Source organism: Trachypithecus francoisi, unplaced genomic scaffold (genome assembly GCF_009764315.1).
Source record: "Trachypithecus francoisi isolate TF-2019V2 unplaced genomic scaffold, Tfra_2.0 Lachesis_group17, whole genome shotgun sequence".
Taxonomy (NCBI): Eukaryota; Metazoa; Chordata; class Mammalia; order Primates; family Cercopithecidae; genus Trachypithecus; species Trachypithecus francoisi.
Genome location: NW_022681462.1, coordinates 53550349 through 53567798, shown reverse-complemented (window position 1 = coordinate 53567798; position 17450 = coordinate 53550349). Strand labels below are relative to the sequence as shown.

Here is a 17450-nt window from a genome sequence, read left to right as displayed (position 1 = left end):
CGCGGTGGCTCAAGCCTGTAATCCCAGCACTTTGGGAGGCCGAGACGGGCGGATCACGAGGTCAGGAGATCGAACCATCCTGGCTAACACGGTGAAACCCCGTCTCTACTAAAAAATACAAAAACTAGCCGGGCGAGGTGGCGGCGCCTGTAGTCCCAGCTACTCGGGAGGCTGAGGCAGGAGAATGGCGTAAACCCGGGAGGCGGAGCTTGCAGTGAGCTGAGATCTGGCCACTGCATCCAGTCCGGGCGACAGAGCAAGACTCCGCCTCAAAAAAAAAAAAAAAAAAAAAAAAAAAAAACTAGCCGGGCGAGGTGGCGGACGCCTGTAGTCCCAGCTACTTGGGAGGCTGAGGCAGGAGAATGGCGTAAACCGGGAGGCGGAGCTTGCAGTGAGCTGAGATCTGGCCACTGCACTCCAGCCCGGGCGACAGAGCGAGACGCCGTCTCAAAAAAAAAAAAAGAAAGAAAGAAAATGGATGTTCTGTCCAGAAATAGTAATAAAAGATCTTGCTTCTATTCTTGCTACCTCTTCCCCTTATCTCAGCTTCTGGTTTCACTATGCAGCATTATTGTTTTTCTTCATTAACCTTAATAGAGGGTTTGTGTAACCCCAGGTTATTAGTTTAGTCTATTAGACCCTCACTCCTTTGGAGTAATGGCTATATTTGCCTGATTTTTAATACTGAGCACCTAAAATAATGCCAAAATATAGTAGGCTCTGAATGTGGAAAAAGGTATACAATAAAGTTCAAAGACCTTTCAAAAAATAAGACAACATCTTGACAGTCCTTGTTCTTCCTAATATTGGGAGGAAGAGAGAATAAGTTCATTGCTTTCTGGAGTAACTGTCCAATGACTCCTACAAGCTGAAATAGAAGCAAAAGAACCATAGTTGGTTAACGGTAACTACAGCAAGTGAAAAAGGAGACATAGTATCCACCATATATTTATTGGGAACCCATGTGCTATCTAAATTTTTATAAATTCTTCATTTATAATTGGTGTACTCACTTTTTAAATTCTGGTCTAGATTCATTTCCTTGCCAGTCAATACCCATTTAACCACCAGATCCTAATGTATTAACCTCTTTAATAGTAACTATCCTTTTCTCTACATCCAACCCTGTCACTCCCTTACTTTAGATTCTCTTCATCTCTCACCTGGGTTACTGTAACTCCTAACTTGACTCTCTTCCTCTAGATTTGTCCCTGCTATTCTTTCTTCCTTGCCACTGCTGAAGTAATACTTAAAAATATCATCACAGCACATCTTTGCCTAAATCCTATAAAATAATGTCCAAATCTCTCAGCATTTACTTTTCTACCATATATACTAAAAAATATCATCACAGCACATCTTTGCCTAAATCCTATAAAATAATGTCCAAATCTCTCAGCATTTACTTTTCTACCATATAGCACCTGCTTATCTCTTTAGTTTTAAATATCATACCCCCACATCTTTGTGTTACCTCTTCCTCAAGTCTATATGCACATATACACACATAGTCACAGAACACACAGATAAACACATAAATCACAAATTATTATTCATGTTTCAAGAATTGATTGAGGGTTTTTCTCTTTGTGAAGTCTTCATATTTCAGTTCTTGGTCAAAGCCTATTTGAGCCACCTCTTCCTCTCTGAGTCTCCTGTTCTCTGCACCCTTATTGCCTTTTTTTTTTCTTTGAGACAGAGTCTCGCTCTGTCACCCAAGCTGGAGTGTAGTGGTGTGATCTCAGCTCACTGCAACCTTCACCTCCCAGGTTCAAGAGATTCTCATGCCTCAGCTTCCCAAGTAGCTGGGATTACAGGCATGCTGCTGTTATATTTTAATAATTGTAACTAATGTGCATATCTATTCGAACCTAGCTCTCTTTACCCTATTTGTTATTCTTTATTTACCCTTAGTGACCACATTTTCCAAAACCAAATGTAGGGACACAGAGCTTAGCAAGTAGAGCAAAGTACTTATTAAGAAAAATGAAACAAGGTTGGGCACGGTGGCTCATGCCTATAATCCCAGCACTTTGGGAGGCCAAGGTGGGCAGATCACCTGAGATCAGGATGAAACGAGCCTGACCAACATGGTGAAACCCCATCTGTACTGAAAAAAAAAAAAAAATGCCAGGTGTGGTGGCAGGCTCCTGTAATCCTAGCTACTTGGGAGGCTGAGGCAGGAGAATTGCTTGAACCCAGGAAGCAGAGGTTGCAGTGAGCTGAGACCGCACAAGTGCACTCCAGCCTGGGCGACAGAGCAAGACTCTATCTCAAAAAAAAAAAAAAAAGAAAAGAAGAAGAATGAGATAAAATATATGAAATGGAAATTATCCCTTAATGTTTAGGATGGTCCTAACTGATAGATGGAACTAACATTCGTCTAGAACTTTCCCTATGCTAAGTGCTGCAAAGTCCATTACCTTAAAATGTATTAAAATCAAGTGGACAATTTATTTTTCTAATTTTCTGCAGTTTAAAAATAATAACTTAAGCTGTAACTGGAAAAAAAAAATTAAGTGTGGCATGGAAACCCTTAAACCTGTGTGTTTAATTTTAGGAAGATTTGCAATCAACAAAAGAAGAGAGATTTCCAGCGATCCACAAGCCCATTGCTATTGGCTCTCAGCCACTGCTCACTGTTGGGACAACCCACATATCCAAATTGACGGATGACCAGCTCATAAAAGAGTTTCTTAGTGGTTCTTACTGCTTTCATGGGGTGAGAAGTAAATCTTCCATTTAAATATTTATTTTACAACTTTACTTGCCAGGTATGGTCATTGGTGCATCAGCAGCACTGAAAAGGATTTTTTCTATAGAGAAATGACAGGATCCTGTCATCCTCAAAGAACATTTTCTTTCTGCAGTCTCATTTCCCCACGTGTCTATAATCTAATCCATAGCTTTTATGTTCTTTATTTCACAAGGTAAAAATTTGACCTTTTCTCTGGCAATCATATGTGATTCTGGTTGATTGCTAGAACGAGCATGCGATTGTATATCCCACATTTTGGTTATGTAGCAATCACATTTCAAACTTGAATTAACATCTCCCTTTAAAAAAAAAAATTAGAGACAGGGTGTCACTATGTTACCCAGGCTGATCTCAAACTCCTGGGCTCAAGCAATCATCCTGCCTCAGCCTCCCAAAGTGCTGGGATTACAGGTGTGATCTACCGCACCCAGCCAACATCTCTCTTTACAAAGTTAAAAATTTTGTCCCTGACTATTAGCACCAGTGGGAAATACAGTTACTAGTGGAATTTTTGTTTTATTGTATTTAAAATTTTACCAAGACAGTGCATATTCTCTGTATTTGTCTTTAATTTCTCAGTAATGTTTTATTTTAATATTCAGCCATACTATTGCTTTTACAGGTTTTAAAAATAACATGTATTTCCATTACTATCATGTGGCATTATTGAGAGAGGCCCAGTGCTTAACTTGATCTAATATGTTTTCTTTTATTTAGGGTGTTGGTTGGTGGAAATATGAATTCTGCTATGGCAAACATGTACATCAATACCATGAGGTATAGAATAGCATTTATATGTCATTCTACCACTAGATAAAGTTTTAAAAATCTATTGTAGAAAAAAAAGGGGGAATGGTGTAACTTTTAATTATGAGATGATTTTAATATGATTAGTATAATCAAAGTATCTCCAGATTTTGGAAAACAGAACACTTGGCGTTAACCAAATCAGTAACCTTAAAGTGATATATTGCTTATTAATTACTTACATGCTTGTATTACTATGAGCCTAGTAGAATAATGAGCTGTTGTGGCTATACCTCTTTAGCTTTGATCAAGAAATTAATCATTCTTATAACTCATCTTTAAATTAAGAAAATGAATTAGCCGGGAGTGGTTTTGCATGCCTGTAATCCTAGCTACTCAGGAGGCTGAGGTGGGAGGATCACTTGAACCTGGGAGGCGGAGGAGGTTGCAGTGAGCCAAGATTGCAACACAGCACTCCAGCCTGGGTGACAGAGTGAGACTCCATCTCAAAAAAATAATTAAGAAAATGAGGCTGGGCACAGTGGCTCATGCCTATATTCCCAGCACTTTAGGAGGCCAAGGTGGGCTGATCACCTGAGGTCAGGAGTTCGAGACCAGCCTGGCCAACATGGTAAAACTCCATCTCTACTACTAAAAATACAAAAATTAGCGAGGTGCATGCCTGTAATTCCAGCTACTCGGGAGGCTGAGGCAGGAGAATCACTGCAACCTGGGAGGCAGAGGTTGCAGTGAGCTGAAATCATGCCACTGCACTCCAGCTTGGGCAACAGAGCGAGACTCTGTCTCAAAAAAGCGAGACTCACCGGGCGCGGTGGCTCAAGCCTGTAATCCCAGCACTTTGGGAGGCCGAGACTGGCGGATCACGAGGTCAGGAGTTCGAGACCATCCTGGCTAACACGGTGAAACCCCGTCTCTACTAAAAGCTACAAAAAAACTAGCCGGGCGAGGTGGCGGATGCCTGTAGTCCCAGCTACCCGGGAGGCTGAGGCAGGAGAATGGCATGAACCTGGGAGGCGGAGCTTGCAGTGAGCTGAGATCCGGCCACAGCACTCCAGCCTGGGTGACAGAGCGAGACTTCGTCTCAAAAAAAAAAAAAAAAAAAAGCGAGACTCCTCAAAAAGAAAGAAAGAAAATAAATGGTAAGATCATACATTATCGCTAGGGTTACAAAAATTGGGTAAATACAGCAAGTTTCTCAGCCAAAAGAATAAGATACCCTGAGCCAGGCATAGTGGCTCATGCCTGTAATCTAAACACTTTGGGAGGCCAAAGCAGGAGGATCACTTGAGGCCAGGAGTTCAAGACCAGCCTGGGCAACAGAGCAAAATCCCATCTCTACCAAAAATTTTAAAAATGTTTAAAAAAGAAAATACCATATCATCTAAGTTAAAAATAAGTTTTAAGATTAAACTTTTTGAGTTCTTAGTCTTTTATTTATAATTTTATAACTCAGCATATTCTCCCATACTTGAGCTAGCCTGCTTAAATTCTGAGGTTCAAGTTCCAATTATGTTATTTGTCCTACTTATACTTTGTTTAGTAAAGTAAGCTGCTAGGTATTGAAGACAAGCTTTAATTAATGAATATGAACCTAGCTGCTTTAAAAGGCCGTTTTTATTATCAAAAAAAGAAAATAATACCCAAAATAGAAAAGTGTATATTTGCCCACTCATGTTTTGAACTGATCTCAAATTCCAAGATAGATCATACTGGGACAGATTGTCAGTTCACCTTCCACATTTAAATCTTCCAAAATGAATGAGACATCCATAGACTAGGATGTGTTGGGTTTGTTTTTTGTTTTGTTTTGTTTTGTTTTCACTTAAACCTAAGGGGTTTCATTTAGGTATTTTTTCCATTTATTCCTGCTACTTTGCAGATGTTTGTTTTTTTAATAACAGTACAGAAAAAGGATAAGTACCATCAAACTACAACCCTTATAATACCTGATAAGTTTCTTAAAGAAATGTATGCCAGAAATTTTAAATGAGAAGTATATGTCTCCTCTGCCATCATACCACTTCTTAAAAAAGTTTACTGTTAACATTTTCATTGCCCTCCACCAAAAAAAAATGCATATGTATAGATGTTGGTATAACTTTTTTATTTATAGAGAAGGGATCATGCACTGTTCTGCCACTTGTTCTTTTCACTTAGTATCTTGGAGATTGCTCCATGTCAGCAACACTCAATTTCATTCTTTTCAGCAGGTACAGAGGATTATGTCTGTACCACAGTGTATTTAACCAGACCTCTGCTAATGGACGTTTAAGTTGTTTCCAGTTTTTGCTGTGATATGTTTTAGTCAACATTTAAAAATAGTTCTGTTGCTATACTTTTGCAAGTATATTCATAAGGGACATTTCTGTCAACAGACTTCCTTGGTCAAAGTATCTGCATACTGCAGAATTGCCTTCCAGAGTTAGACCAGTTTACACTCCCATAAACAATGGCTACATTCCTATACACTTGCCAACACTAGGTTTTACAAAACTTATTTTAGCCAAGGTTGTATAACCTGGAACTTTCTAGGGAACTGTGTTAGGTGTTTAGAGAGATACTAAAAGTAATAGTAACTAGCAAATAGGGTGCTTACTGTATGCCAGGCACTATGTACTTTACACATATTCTTTTAATATTCATAACAACCTTAAGAAGTGGTTATTATTCCAAGATGAAGAAACAGAAATAAAGGTTCAATAACTTGCCTAAGGTCAAATAGGTAGTAACTGGGGAAACTAGAATTCAGACCCAGGCAGTCTGGCTCTATATCCAACCTCTTAAACACTTCACTTTGCTGCTCTAATTTCTGGCTATCCAGGAACTTATTCTAGTAGCTAAAACCAAATGTTATTAGCTGTCTCTTAAATTAGGCACTAAGCTCCACTGGGCATTGGCCCTGCTTGTTTCCTTTGCCACCATAGGGGTTTTTTGGTTTGGTTTGGTTTGGTTTGGTTTGAGATGGAGTTTCCCTCTTATTGCTCAGGCTAGAGTACAATGGTGCGATCTCGGCTCACTGCAACTTCTGCCTCACGGGTTCGAGCGATTCTCCTGCCTCAGCCTCCCGAGTAGCTGGGATTACGGGCATGTGCCAGCACGTCCGGCTAATTTTGTATTTTTAGTAGAGTAGTTTCTCCATGTTGGTCAGGCCAGTCTCGAACTCCCAACCTCAGGTGATTTCACGCACCTCAGCCTCCCAAAATGCTGGGATTACAGGTGTGAGCCTCCGTGCCCAGCCAAGGGTTTTTAATTCTACTAACCAGATATCTATTAGTGCCCAGCATGGTTGTCTGGCATACATTGTGAAGAAAGAAATCAAAGGAATGCAAGGAGGTAGGAAGGAAAAGGAAGAAGAAAGAAGGAAGGATGTCCACATGTAAGACAGTATGTAGTTAGTGTTTAAAAAAATAAAATAAAAGCAGGATGGGAAAAGGGGTTTCTGGATAGACAATTTCAATAGAGAAATAAGTATGGTACCAAATGAACAGTGTAAAGATCGGTATAACATTGCATAGGATGAAGTTAGGCTGCGGTGGAAGAAATAGAGGCCAAAGATTGAATTAAGAATTGCAGTAGTATGTGATAGTATTATTTAGGTATGAGAGATTAAACCCTTGGTTGTGGGGTGAGTTGCTGTCAGTGAAAAAGTAGAGGAAGAGTCTAAAGCTGAAAAATCTCCAGGAAAGAACTGATGGGACTGATCTGTAGAAGAGAAAAGAGATAGAAGAGCCAATAATAACTACATTTAGAGCTAGCCTGACTAGAAATTAGTTACATTATTCAGAGAAGCAAGGAATAAAGAAGATAATGTACTTAAATTTCCACTCATTGAATTTGACTAATACCATTACACCTAAATATAGATCCACTGTGCAGATAAAGACTAGCCTACAAGAAAGTCAGGTCATCAGCATAAATATCTACTTGATGATATCAAGGATGCATTATCACAAATATTTTTTCCTGTGTTAGGACAAGGATAGTGGGAAAACCTCTGTGGTTGTCGGGACATGGAACCAAGAAGAGCATATTGAATGGGCTAAGAAGAATACTGCTAGAGCTTATCATCTTCAAGATGATGGTACCCAGACAGTCAGGTAAAGATTCACTTTACTTGCCTTTGTAGCTAATTAGTAGAATTTCTAAAACTCAAAATATTGAAAAACATAAAAATTCAAACATTTAAGTAAAATCCCTGGTTAGATTTTTTCAAGGGACATCTTTTAGGTTAGTTTTCTTTTCTTGGGGAAGCAACACAGTGTAATAGTTCAGAGCACAGTCCCTGGAGTCAGACTACCTGGATTCAAATGCTGGCTCATCACTTCCTACTTTGGAGAAATGACATAATCTTTTTTATCTGTCACTTTTGTTGTCTAATGGTATTTGCCTCTTACGATTATTGTGTCATTTAAGAGGTAATTTATGTAAAGGAGAATGCCTGGCAATAGCATGCAATAAACCTGGGCTGCTGCCTTTAACAATGGGGGTAGTACATTAATGAGAGTGGCAGTGTTGTTAGTAACAATGACTCAATTCTGTTAGAACTGAGGCTGTTTTTTAAAAACTCTCTCACATCTGTTTTAGGATATATGAGTATATCTTGTCAAAACACCAGTAAGTTAATCTCATTTCCCAAGAATAACTACACTTTAGCTTTTCTTGTAGACTTTTACTCAGTATGTTTTAAATTATTCTTTCTTATTCCTTCTTGGGTATTACCTTTTCCTTCCTGAAACAGATGATTTGGATTGTTTTCAGAGTGTACTTACTTTTTGGGCTGATCAGAGTCAAAGTCAGCAAAATTAAAATGTAGACATTTAATTATTATACTAAACAGATTGATTTATCCTTGTAGGTATATGTTTTATGTGAAAACAGTTGTGGTATCATGTATAATACATGTTGAAGCATGAGTGTTAGACTGGTAAAATGAAGCTTTTCTTTGGATCTTGCTCATTTGAGATTGACAGTTTGGCCTAGGCTTTGTCTCCTATACTACAGTGCCTAACGTACAGTATTTTATTTATTTATTTATTTATTTTTTGGAGACGGAGTTCCGCTCTGTTGCCCAGGCTGTAATGCAGTGGCCGGATCTTAGCTCACTGCAAGCTCCGCCTCCCGGGTTTACACCATTCTCCTGCCTCAGCCTCCTGAGTAGCTGGGACTACAGGCGCCCGCCACCTCGCCCAGCTAGTTTTTTGTATTTTTTAGTAGAGACGGGGTTTCACTGGGTTAGCCAGGATGGTCTCGATCTCCTGACCTTGTGATCCGCCCGTCTCGGCCTCCCAAAGTGCTGGGATTACAGACTTGAGCCACCGCGCCTGGCCGGCACGTACAGTATTTTAATGGGAGTAGCTTGATGGAGGACGGAAACAAAGAACTGTTTCACAAAACAATATAGTGGGCTAGGGAAACTGATAACTTTAAAACAATTTTTTAAAGGGATCTAACCATAATTATTTGTATACAAATAAATAATATGCAAGCTGAAAATAATCATTATTAACTAAGCCACTATGAAGTTTCTGTCTCTTATATTCTCTTTATAGAATCCAAGAGACTGCCTCTTATATTCTCTTTATAGAATCCAAGAGACTGCCTCTATGAGATAATCCTAAAAATGCTCTTTTAAAGAATACAGTCAGGTTTTTTTTTTAGCTAATGTTAAACTGATCCTTCTAACCATCTTCTCACCTTACCCATTAAAATTATTCTATTAGTGAGATTTTAGTTTAATAAAACTTGTATGTTTCTCTGATTCAGGATGGTGTCACATTTTTATGGAAATGGAGATATTTGTGATATAACTGACAAACCAAGACAGGTGACTGTAAAACTAAAGTAAGTTAGACCATCATATAATGCTATATGCCTTTTTCTTTTACCTGCTTCCTATGGACAAAAGTTTTATGTAAACAAAAAGTATAATTATGAATAATTATGAAAGTATACTATTTAAATTATTGATAAAATTATATTAAATCATACAAGGTCCACTTGAATGGGATTTTTAAGAGTACAGCTATTAGCAGTGATCTCACTTTAAATGATTTGGGCAGTACCTTAAAGTTCTCTCTGTTTTAGGTGTAAAGAATCAGATTCGCCTCACGCTGTTACTGTATATATGCTAGAGCCTCACTCCTGTCAGTATATTCTTGGGGTAAGTTAAAAAGATAATAATCAAAAATTCAATTTTGAGCCTTGTGTTAATTTTTCTTTTTTTTTTTTTTTTTTTGAGACAGAATCTTGCTCTGTGGCTCAGGCTGGAGTGCAGTGGCACAATCTCGGCTCACTGCAACCTCCGCCTCCTGGATTCAAGTGATTCTTCTGCCTCAGCCCCCCGTGTAGCTGGGATTACAGGCGCACGCCACCATGTCCGGCTAATTTTTGTGTTTTTAGTAGAGACAGGGTTTCACCATGTTGACCAGGCTGGTCTCAAACTCCTGACGTCTGGTTATCCACCCGCCTCAGCCTCCCAAAGTGCTGGGATTACAGGTGTGAGCCACTGCGCTTGGCCGCCATGTTTTAATTTTTTGCATTAAATTTAGGAAGGACCTTCAGTAGTCTCCAAGGCTTAATATGGCCCACATACCACTTGTGTAGTAGTTGACATGGTCTTTTGTGACATTCTTTATTGAGAGATAATTTACATGAAATAAAATCCACAGATATTAAGTGTTGAGCATGAAAAGTTTTGACAATTATATATACCCATGTAACTATCACCCAAAACAAGATATGTCACTGCAGAAAGTTCTCTCATACTCCCTTCCAGTAAACACCACTTAGCCTTGCTCAAAGATACTCCTTTCTGATTTATGACATTGTAGATTAGTTTTGTCTCTTTTTTGGATTCCACATGAATGGAATCATATAGTATATAATATTTTTGTGCCTGAACTCTTTGACTAAGTGTAACACTTTTTGTTTGGTGTTGTGTTGTTTATTTTTTTTTCTATTGATACATAGTATTTGTATATGTTTATGGGTTACATATGATACTTTGTTACATCCATAGAATGTGTAGTGATCCAGTCAGGGTATTCAGAATATTCATCACCACAAGCATCATTATTTCTATGTGTTGAGAACATTTCAGGTCCTCACTTCTCAACACGTCTTAACAGAGGTCTCGATATTAACTTTGTATTTGTATTGCACGTATTTTTTTCTCTGTGGCTTGCCTATTCATTTTTCTTTCTTTTTTTTTTTAAATACAGATAGGGTCTTGCCATATTGGCCATGTGGGTCTCATACTCCTAGACTCAAGCGATCCTCCCACCTTGGCCTCCCAAAGTGCTGGGATTATAGGCATCAGCCACCACACAGGCTGGAATGCAGTGGTGCAATCTTGGCTCATTGCAGTCTCTGCCTCCCAAGTTTAAGCAATTCTTGTGCCTCAGCCTTCCAAGTAGCTGGGACTACAAGCATGCACCACCATGCCTGGCTGATTTGGGGGTTTTGGTTTTTTTTTTTTTTTTTTTTTGAAATGGAGTCTCACTCTGTCACCCAGGCTGGAGTGCAGTGGCGGCTCACCACAGCCTCCGTTCCGCCTCCTGGGTTCAAGCAGTTGTCCTTCCTCTGCCTCCCCAGTAGCTGGGATTACAGGCATATGGTACCACATGCGGCTAATTTTTGTATTTTTAGTATAGACAGGGTTTCACCTTGTTGGCCAGGCAAGTCTCCAACTCCTCACCTCAGGTGATCTGCCCGCCTCGGCCTCCCAAATTGCTGGGATTACAGTGTGAGCCACCCACACCCAGTCGCATTTTCTTACTAATGTATTTTGGTGACCAAAAATTTTTTATTTCATGAAATTCAGTTTATCATTTATTCCTCTTTAATAGCTAACGCTTTTTGTGTTCTAAGAAATTTTTATGGGCCGGGTGCGGTGGCTCACGCCTGTAATCCCAGCACTTTGGGAGGCCGAGGTGGGCAGATCACGAGATCCGGAGATCGAGACCATCCTGGCTAACATGGTGAAACCCCGTCTCTACTAAAAACACAAAAAAATTAGCCGGGTGCGGTGGCGGGCGTCTGTAGTCCCAGCTACTTGGGAGACTGAGCCAGGAGAATGGCGTGAACCTGGGAGGCAGAGCTTGCAGGGAGCCGAAATCGCGCCACTGCACTCTAGCCTGGGCGACAGAGCGAGACTCCATCTCAAAAAAAAAAAAAAGAAATTTTTACTATCCCAAAATCTTGAAAATGTTCTCCTATATTTCCTTCTAAAGACTTTATGGTTCTCCCTTTGATTATCTAATGCCTAAATGTGGTTTTCTCTGTATTTGTCTTGCTTGGAGTTCACTGAGCTTCTTGGATTTGTGGGTTGATATATTTCATCAATTTGGGGAAATTTTTGGACATCATCTCCTCAAAGATTTATTCTGCTCCATTCTTTTTCTCCTCTATTTCTGATACTCCAGTAAGACATATTAGTGTAAAATTGTCCCCAAATCTCAGACACTCCTTTATTCACACTTTTCTTCCTTTGTTTCAATTTGGGTCATTTCTATTAAGCTGTCTTCAAACTTGTTAATTCCTCTGCTGTGTCCAGTCCAGTGAATGAATTTATCACTAACGTATTTTTATCTCTTAACATTTCTACTTGTTTCTTTTTGTTTGTTTGTTTTTTATTTCTTTCTCTTATTTTTGAGATAGAGTCTTGTTCTGTCACCCAGGCTGGAGTGCAGTGGCACAATCTTGACTCACTGCAGCCTCTTCCTCCTGGGTTCAAGCGATTGTCCTGCCTCAGCCTCCCCAGTAGCTGGGACTACAGGCGTGTGCCACCGTGCCCAGCTAATTTTTTGTATTTTTAGTAGAGACGAGGTTTCACTGTGTTAGCCAGGATGGTCTCGATCTTCTGACTTCATGATCCGCCCGCCTCGGCCTCCCAAAGTGCTGGGATTACAGGCGTGAGCCACCGCGCCCAGCCTCCACTTGGTTCTTTTTTATCTCTGCTGAAATTTCCTATCTGGTCGTGCATGTTTTCTTCATCGTGTTTATTATAATTATTATAACATCTGATAATTTCAACATGTATTCCATCTTTGGGTTACATTTTTCTTTACCTTTTATTTTAAATACACTTAATTATTTTGCCGTAATGTTCTATCATTTTTGTTGTCTAAAATCTAGCTGTGTATTCCTGTCTTATTCCTGTCCTTTGTTCCTTTTCCCTCCCCCCCTTGTTTAAAAATATTTTCTCCACCTGTCTGATATTCTGTATAGATGACTAAAAGTTGTTTTTCAAGAAGCTTAATTTGTAGAAATAATGTTAGATGTTTATCTAAAACAAGGACTCATGCTTCTAGCAAATATAACTACATGTATCCATTCAGCAGAATAGTACTGAAAAGAATTCAGCTTAGCAACTTTTTAATGGCTTTGTTCTTCTTCTTTAGGTTGAATCTCCAGTGATCTGTAAAATCCTAGATACAGCAGATGAAAATGGACTTCTTTCTCTCCCCAACTAAAGGATATTAAAGTTAGGGGAAAGAAAAGATCATTGAAAGCCATGATAATTTCTGTCCGACCGTGTCTCATTATACAGTTCTCAGCCATTGGACCTCTTCTAAAAGATCATATAAAATGACTCTCAAACACTTTGTGAGTATATATGTGTATATAAGAGGTTATTGATAAACTTCTAAGGCAGACATTTGTCTCACTCTTTTTCATTTTTATTGTGTCTTATAAACTGATTGTTCTTCTTTGCTTGGATACTGTGATTCCAAAATAAATCTCATCCAAGCAAGTTAGAATCCAGCCTAATCAAATGTCATAATTGTTGTACCTATTGAAAGTTTTTAAATAATAGATTTATTATGTAAATTATAATGTATATAACTAGCTAATGAAGTAAAATTCATGAAGAAAGAAATGGATAGGTTTAAATGAGAGACCATGTAAAATATGTAAATTCTAGTGCCTGAAATCCTTTCAACAGATTTTTATATAGCAACTGCTCTCTGCAAAAAAGTAGAAACTGGGCACATGGTAGAGGCTCACATGGGAGTTGTCCTCACCCTTGTTAATCTTAAGAAACTCCTATTTATAATAGGTTGCTTCTCTCTCAGAACTTTTATCTATTTCTTTTTTCTGCTTATGAGTATGTTTACTCTCAGAGTATCTATCTGATGTAGACAGTTGGTGATGCTTTTCTGAGACTCAGAATGGTTTGCTCTAACAAAACACTGTGCTGTCTATCCCTTGTACTTGCCTACTGTAATATAGACTTCACTTCTGAACAGTTTACAGCACAATATTTATTTTAAAGTGAATAAAATGTCCACAAGCAGTGTTGTCATGTAGTCAATGGCAGATTATTAAATTCCTTTATTTTTTCCATTATCCTGTTGTACACATTTTAAACATACATATCTGAACAAGAACAGAAAAGGGTCATAAGAGTCTTTTCCTCCTTTTCAGTAGTTCTGGCCAAAGATAGTTTAAGAAAAGGCTAATATAATTGACTATTTTAGGGTTATTTATAGATTTTAGTAGGAAGCAGCACATAGAGAAAGAGCATGAACTTTGAATTCAGACCTAGGTCAAAATCCTTTTTTTCCTCTCTCTCTCTATCCAGAAATGGGGCTGCTCAGGCTGCTCTGAACCCCTGGACTCAAGTAGTTTTCCTACTCAGCCTCCCAGATAGCTGGGACTACCAGGCACACGCCAACAAGACCAGTGCAAAATCCTCTCTTTAACTTACTGTGTATAAGAGAGGAAAATCCAAACATACCCAATACAGCACAGAACACTAGGTCACCAAAATGTGTGGTTTTACTTCTTCACGCCAACCAATTTTCTGACACCAGTTGGGTGTCCTACAGTTCAGTTCAATTCTGACACTCGTCTACTTGGAGTTGACATCAGACCCACAAGTAAAGGACTCAGTTGCACAACACTGCTTCCACTTACTTCAGATGCCAATTGCAAGTCTGGGCATCTAGTACTTTTGACCAACCAGCTATAAATCAGAGGTTCCATGACTCCCTTCTTGGATTTAATAATTTGCTAGAATGCCTCACAGAATTAAAGGAAACACTTTACTTATGTTTACCAGTTTATCATAAAGGATACAATTCAGGGACAGCCAGATGGAAGAGCTGCATAAGGCAAGGTATGGCAGGTGGGAGGCAAGGGGGTGCCTGCAGACCTTCTAGGCTTCCTCTGGGCATGCCGTTCCCCCAACACTAGGTTCGGGAACCTGGAAGCTCATCAGATCCCAAGAGTTTATAGAGTTTGATTTTCAGACCCCCTTCCCTTTTTCCTTCCCCAGGGTCAATAGATGGGTCTGAAAGTTCCAACCGGCTATTCAGTCACTTGGTCTTTGTAGTAAGCCATGATAATCGGGATGTAGTAAGCCACATCCTGAGGCTATCTAGGGGCTCCACCTAAGTAACCTCATTAACATAAACTATCCAGCATAAATTCTATCCAGATAGCGATAGGGTGATCAAAAAGGGCTCCTTACAAGTAAGACATTCCCATCACTTGGGAAGTTCCTAGGGTTTTAGGAGCTCTGTGTTAAGAACCTGAGACAAACACCAAATTTCTTATAACACCTACTAGCTATGTGATCCTAGAGATGTCAGTGAATGTCTTTTAGTCTCTCTTCCTCTTTTGTGAAGAGAATACTTACTTCATAAAGTGGTTATATCAGTGCATGAATTTTACTGTGTGTAAAAAGTCTTGTCCAGTACTTGATACCAGTATGTGTTAACTTCCTTTTATTGGCGTTTGTCTACTGTTAACATAAGAAGATCAAAGCCATTAAAATACTTTTTCTTGAGATGGAGTCTCACTCTGACGACCAGGCTGGAGTGTAGGGGCGCAATCTCAGCTCACCACAACCTCTGCCGCCTGGGTTCAGACGATTCTCTTGTCTCAGCCTGCTGCGTAGCTGGGATTACAGGCGTATGCCACCATGCCCGGCTAGTTTTTGTATTTTTGTATAGATGGGGTTTTGCCATGTTGGCCAGACTGGTCTCAAACCCCTGACCTCAAGTAATCTGCCTTCCTTGGCCTCCCATAAGTGCTGGGATTACAGGTGTAAGCCATCACACCAGGCCAAAATTCATTTCTTTAATGAATTACAGAATCATTATATCAATTAGTTAAAATAACATAACTACCCTCATATGTAGTATAGGTAATAGGGGAGGGAGTTAATTAGTTCAGTGCCAGAAGATACATTGAGAATATATAGAACAAATTCTGTCTTAGAAGAGGGGAAAAAATCATCTTTTAAAAACTGTACTGGAATAGTTCACTAGGGAAGATTCTTAAAAACAGAATTCATTATTTTACAATGAAAAAGATTTTATATGAACGAGTCAGGCTTCTAGTTGAGTACATGCCTAGCTACTCAGTAGGCTGACGCTGGAGGATGGCTTGAGCCCAGGAGTTAAAGGCTGTAGTGCACGATGGCACCTGTGAATAGCCACTGCACTCCAGACTGGGTGACATGGCAAGACCCAATCTCAACAAAAAAATAGCTCTCTGTCTTAACTAACACAGCTCAAACTTCTTTGAGGGTAGGTGCTAGTCCAGGTATCTCCATATCTGTTTTAAATCTTGAGTCCCCTATCAGTAGTCTTTGAAGTCCCATTTGCTCTCCAGCTTACTTGCTACTATATGATACAATCATTCTGTATAAGCAGGCTGAATTGCTAATAGGGAAGGGAAATGGCTCAGCTATAATGTGTCTAATGCATTTTGAGAAGTCTATCTTGTCTCTATTAAAGGCGGTGCTATCCCACACCTAAATCAGATTCTTTTTTTTTTTTTTTTTTTTTTTTGAGACGGAGTCTCGCTCTGCCACCCAGGCTGGAGTACAGCGCCACCACACCCAGCTAATTTTTGTATTTTTAGTAGAGACAGGGTTTAAACCATGTTGGTTGGGCTGGTCTCGAACTCCTCATGATCCGCCCACCTCAGCCTCCCAAAGTGCTGGGATTACAGGCGTGAGCCACTGCTCCCAGCCAACCAGATTCTTAAGACAGGGCCTAAGAATCTGTATTTTAAATAAACATAGCAAGTGATTCTCTTTGTTAAATAAATTCTCCAGTGATTGAGAATTGTTGATGGGGACTTCACTAACTACTAGCCCTCCTGTCTCCAGGTGAGGGTTTCAGGGAAATAATTAGTAGTTCATCTTTACAAGAAGGATGTGACATGGAAACTGTTGGGGTTTTGTTTTGGGGTTGGTTTTTTTTTTTTCTGCTTTTTAAAATTTTACCTCTTTTCTTTGAGAGGCTACTAGGTGAGGCTTATAGCCCAGCCCTAGTTTGTTTGTTTGTTTGTTTACTTGCTTATTTGAGAGATGGTCTCACTCTCTTGCCCAGGCTGGAATGCAGTGGCATGGTTATGGCTCACTGCAGCCTCGACCTCTTGGGCTCAAGGGATCCTCCTGCCTCTGCTCCTGAGTAGTGGGACTACAGGCATGCACCAACACACTTGGCTAATTTTTAAACTTTTGTAGAGACAAGATCTCCCTACGTTGCCCAGGCTGGTCTCGAACTTTTGAGCTCAAGCGATCCTACCACCTTGGCCTCCCAAAGTGCTGGGATTATAGGGGTGAGCCTCTGCACTGGCCCCTACTTTATAATCCTTGATTAAAGGGACATTGGCAACAAACTGTCTCAGAATTGAATAGTTATGCTTTGTGTACTGTCCCCTGTGAGCTATCCCTTTCAATCAGTCTGCTACCCAAAGACCTAACCTGGCTTCTGACAATACTTAAGTACATAAACTTTATGCACTTAAACCTAGCACATAATCAGGCCAAATTATTGACCCAGCAGCACCAAAGATCTAGCATGAAAGGACTTAAGCTAAACAAGAAAATAAAGCTAAGACTAAATTTTGAATAATTATGTTTTGCAATCAGAGCTTCAAATGAAAATACGTATCAGCTACC

General features: G+C 39.5%; 1 protein-coding gene across 3 annotated transcripts in view; it reads left to right on the top strand.

Annotated features, from left to right (window-relative positions):
- The window catches only part of ERLEC1 (endoplasmic reticulum lectin 1), a 34090-nt gene extending 20254 nt beyond the window's left edge, over nucleotides 1–13836 (top strand). For 2 of the 3 annotated variants that reach the window (XM_033175727.1, XM_033175729.1), the window contains 6 exons: nucleotides 2561–2722; nucleotides 3476–3535; nucleotides 7499–7623; nucleotides 9290–9367; nucleotides 9611–9686; nucleotides 12928–13836. In XM_033175727.1, coding sequence (XP_033031618.1) covers nucleotides 2561–2722; nucleotides 3476–3535; nucleotides 7499–7623; nucleotides 9290–9367; nucleotides 9611–9686; nucleotides 12928–12999 — 573 coding nt within the window. In that variant the 3' untranslated portion in view covers nucleotides 13000–13836. The remainder of the gene's footprint in view (nucleotides 1–2560; nucleotides 2723–3475; nucleotides 3536–7498; nucleotides 7624–9289; nucleotides 9368–9610; nucleotides 9687–12927) is intronic. The other variant, XM_033175728.1, reaches the window with a different exon arrangement.
- The last annotated feature ends 3614 nt before the right edge of the window (nucleotides 13837–17450 follow it).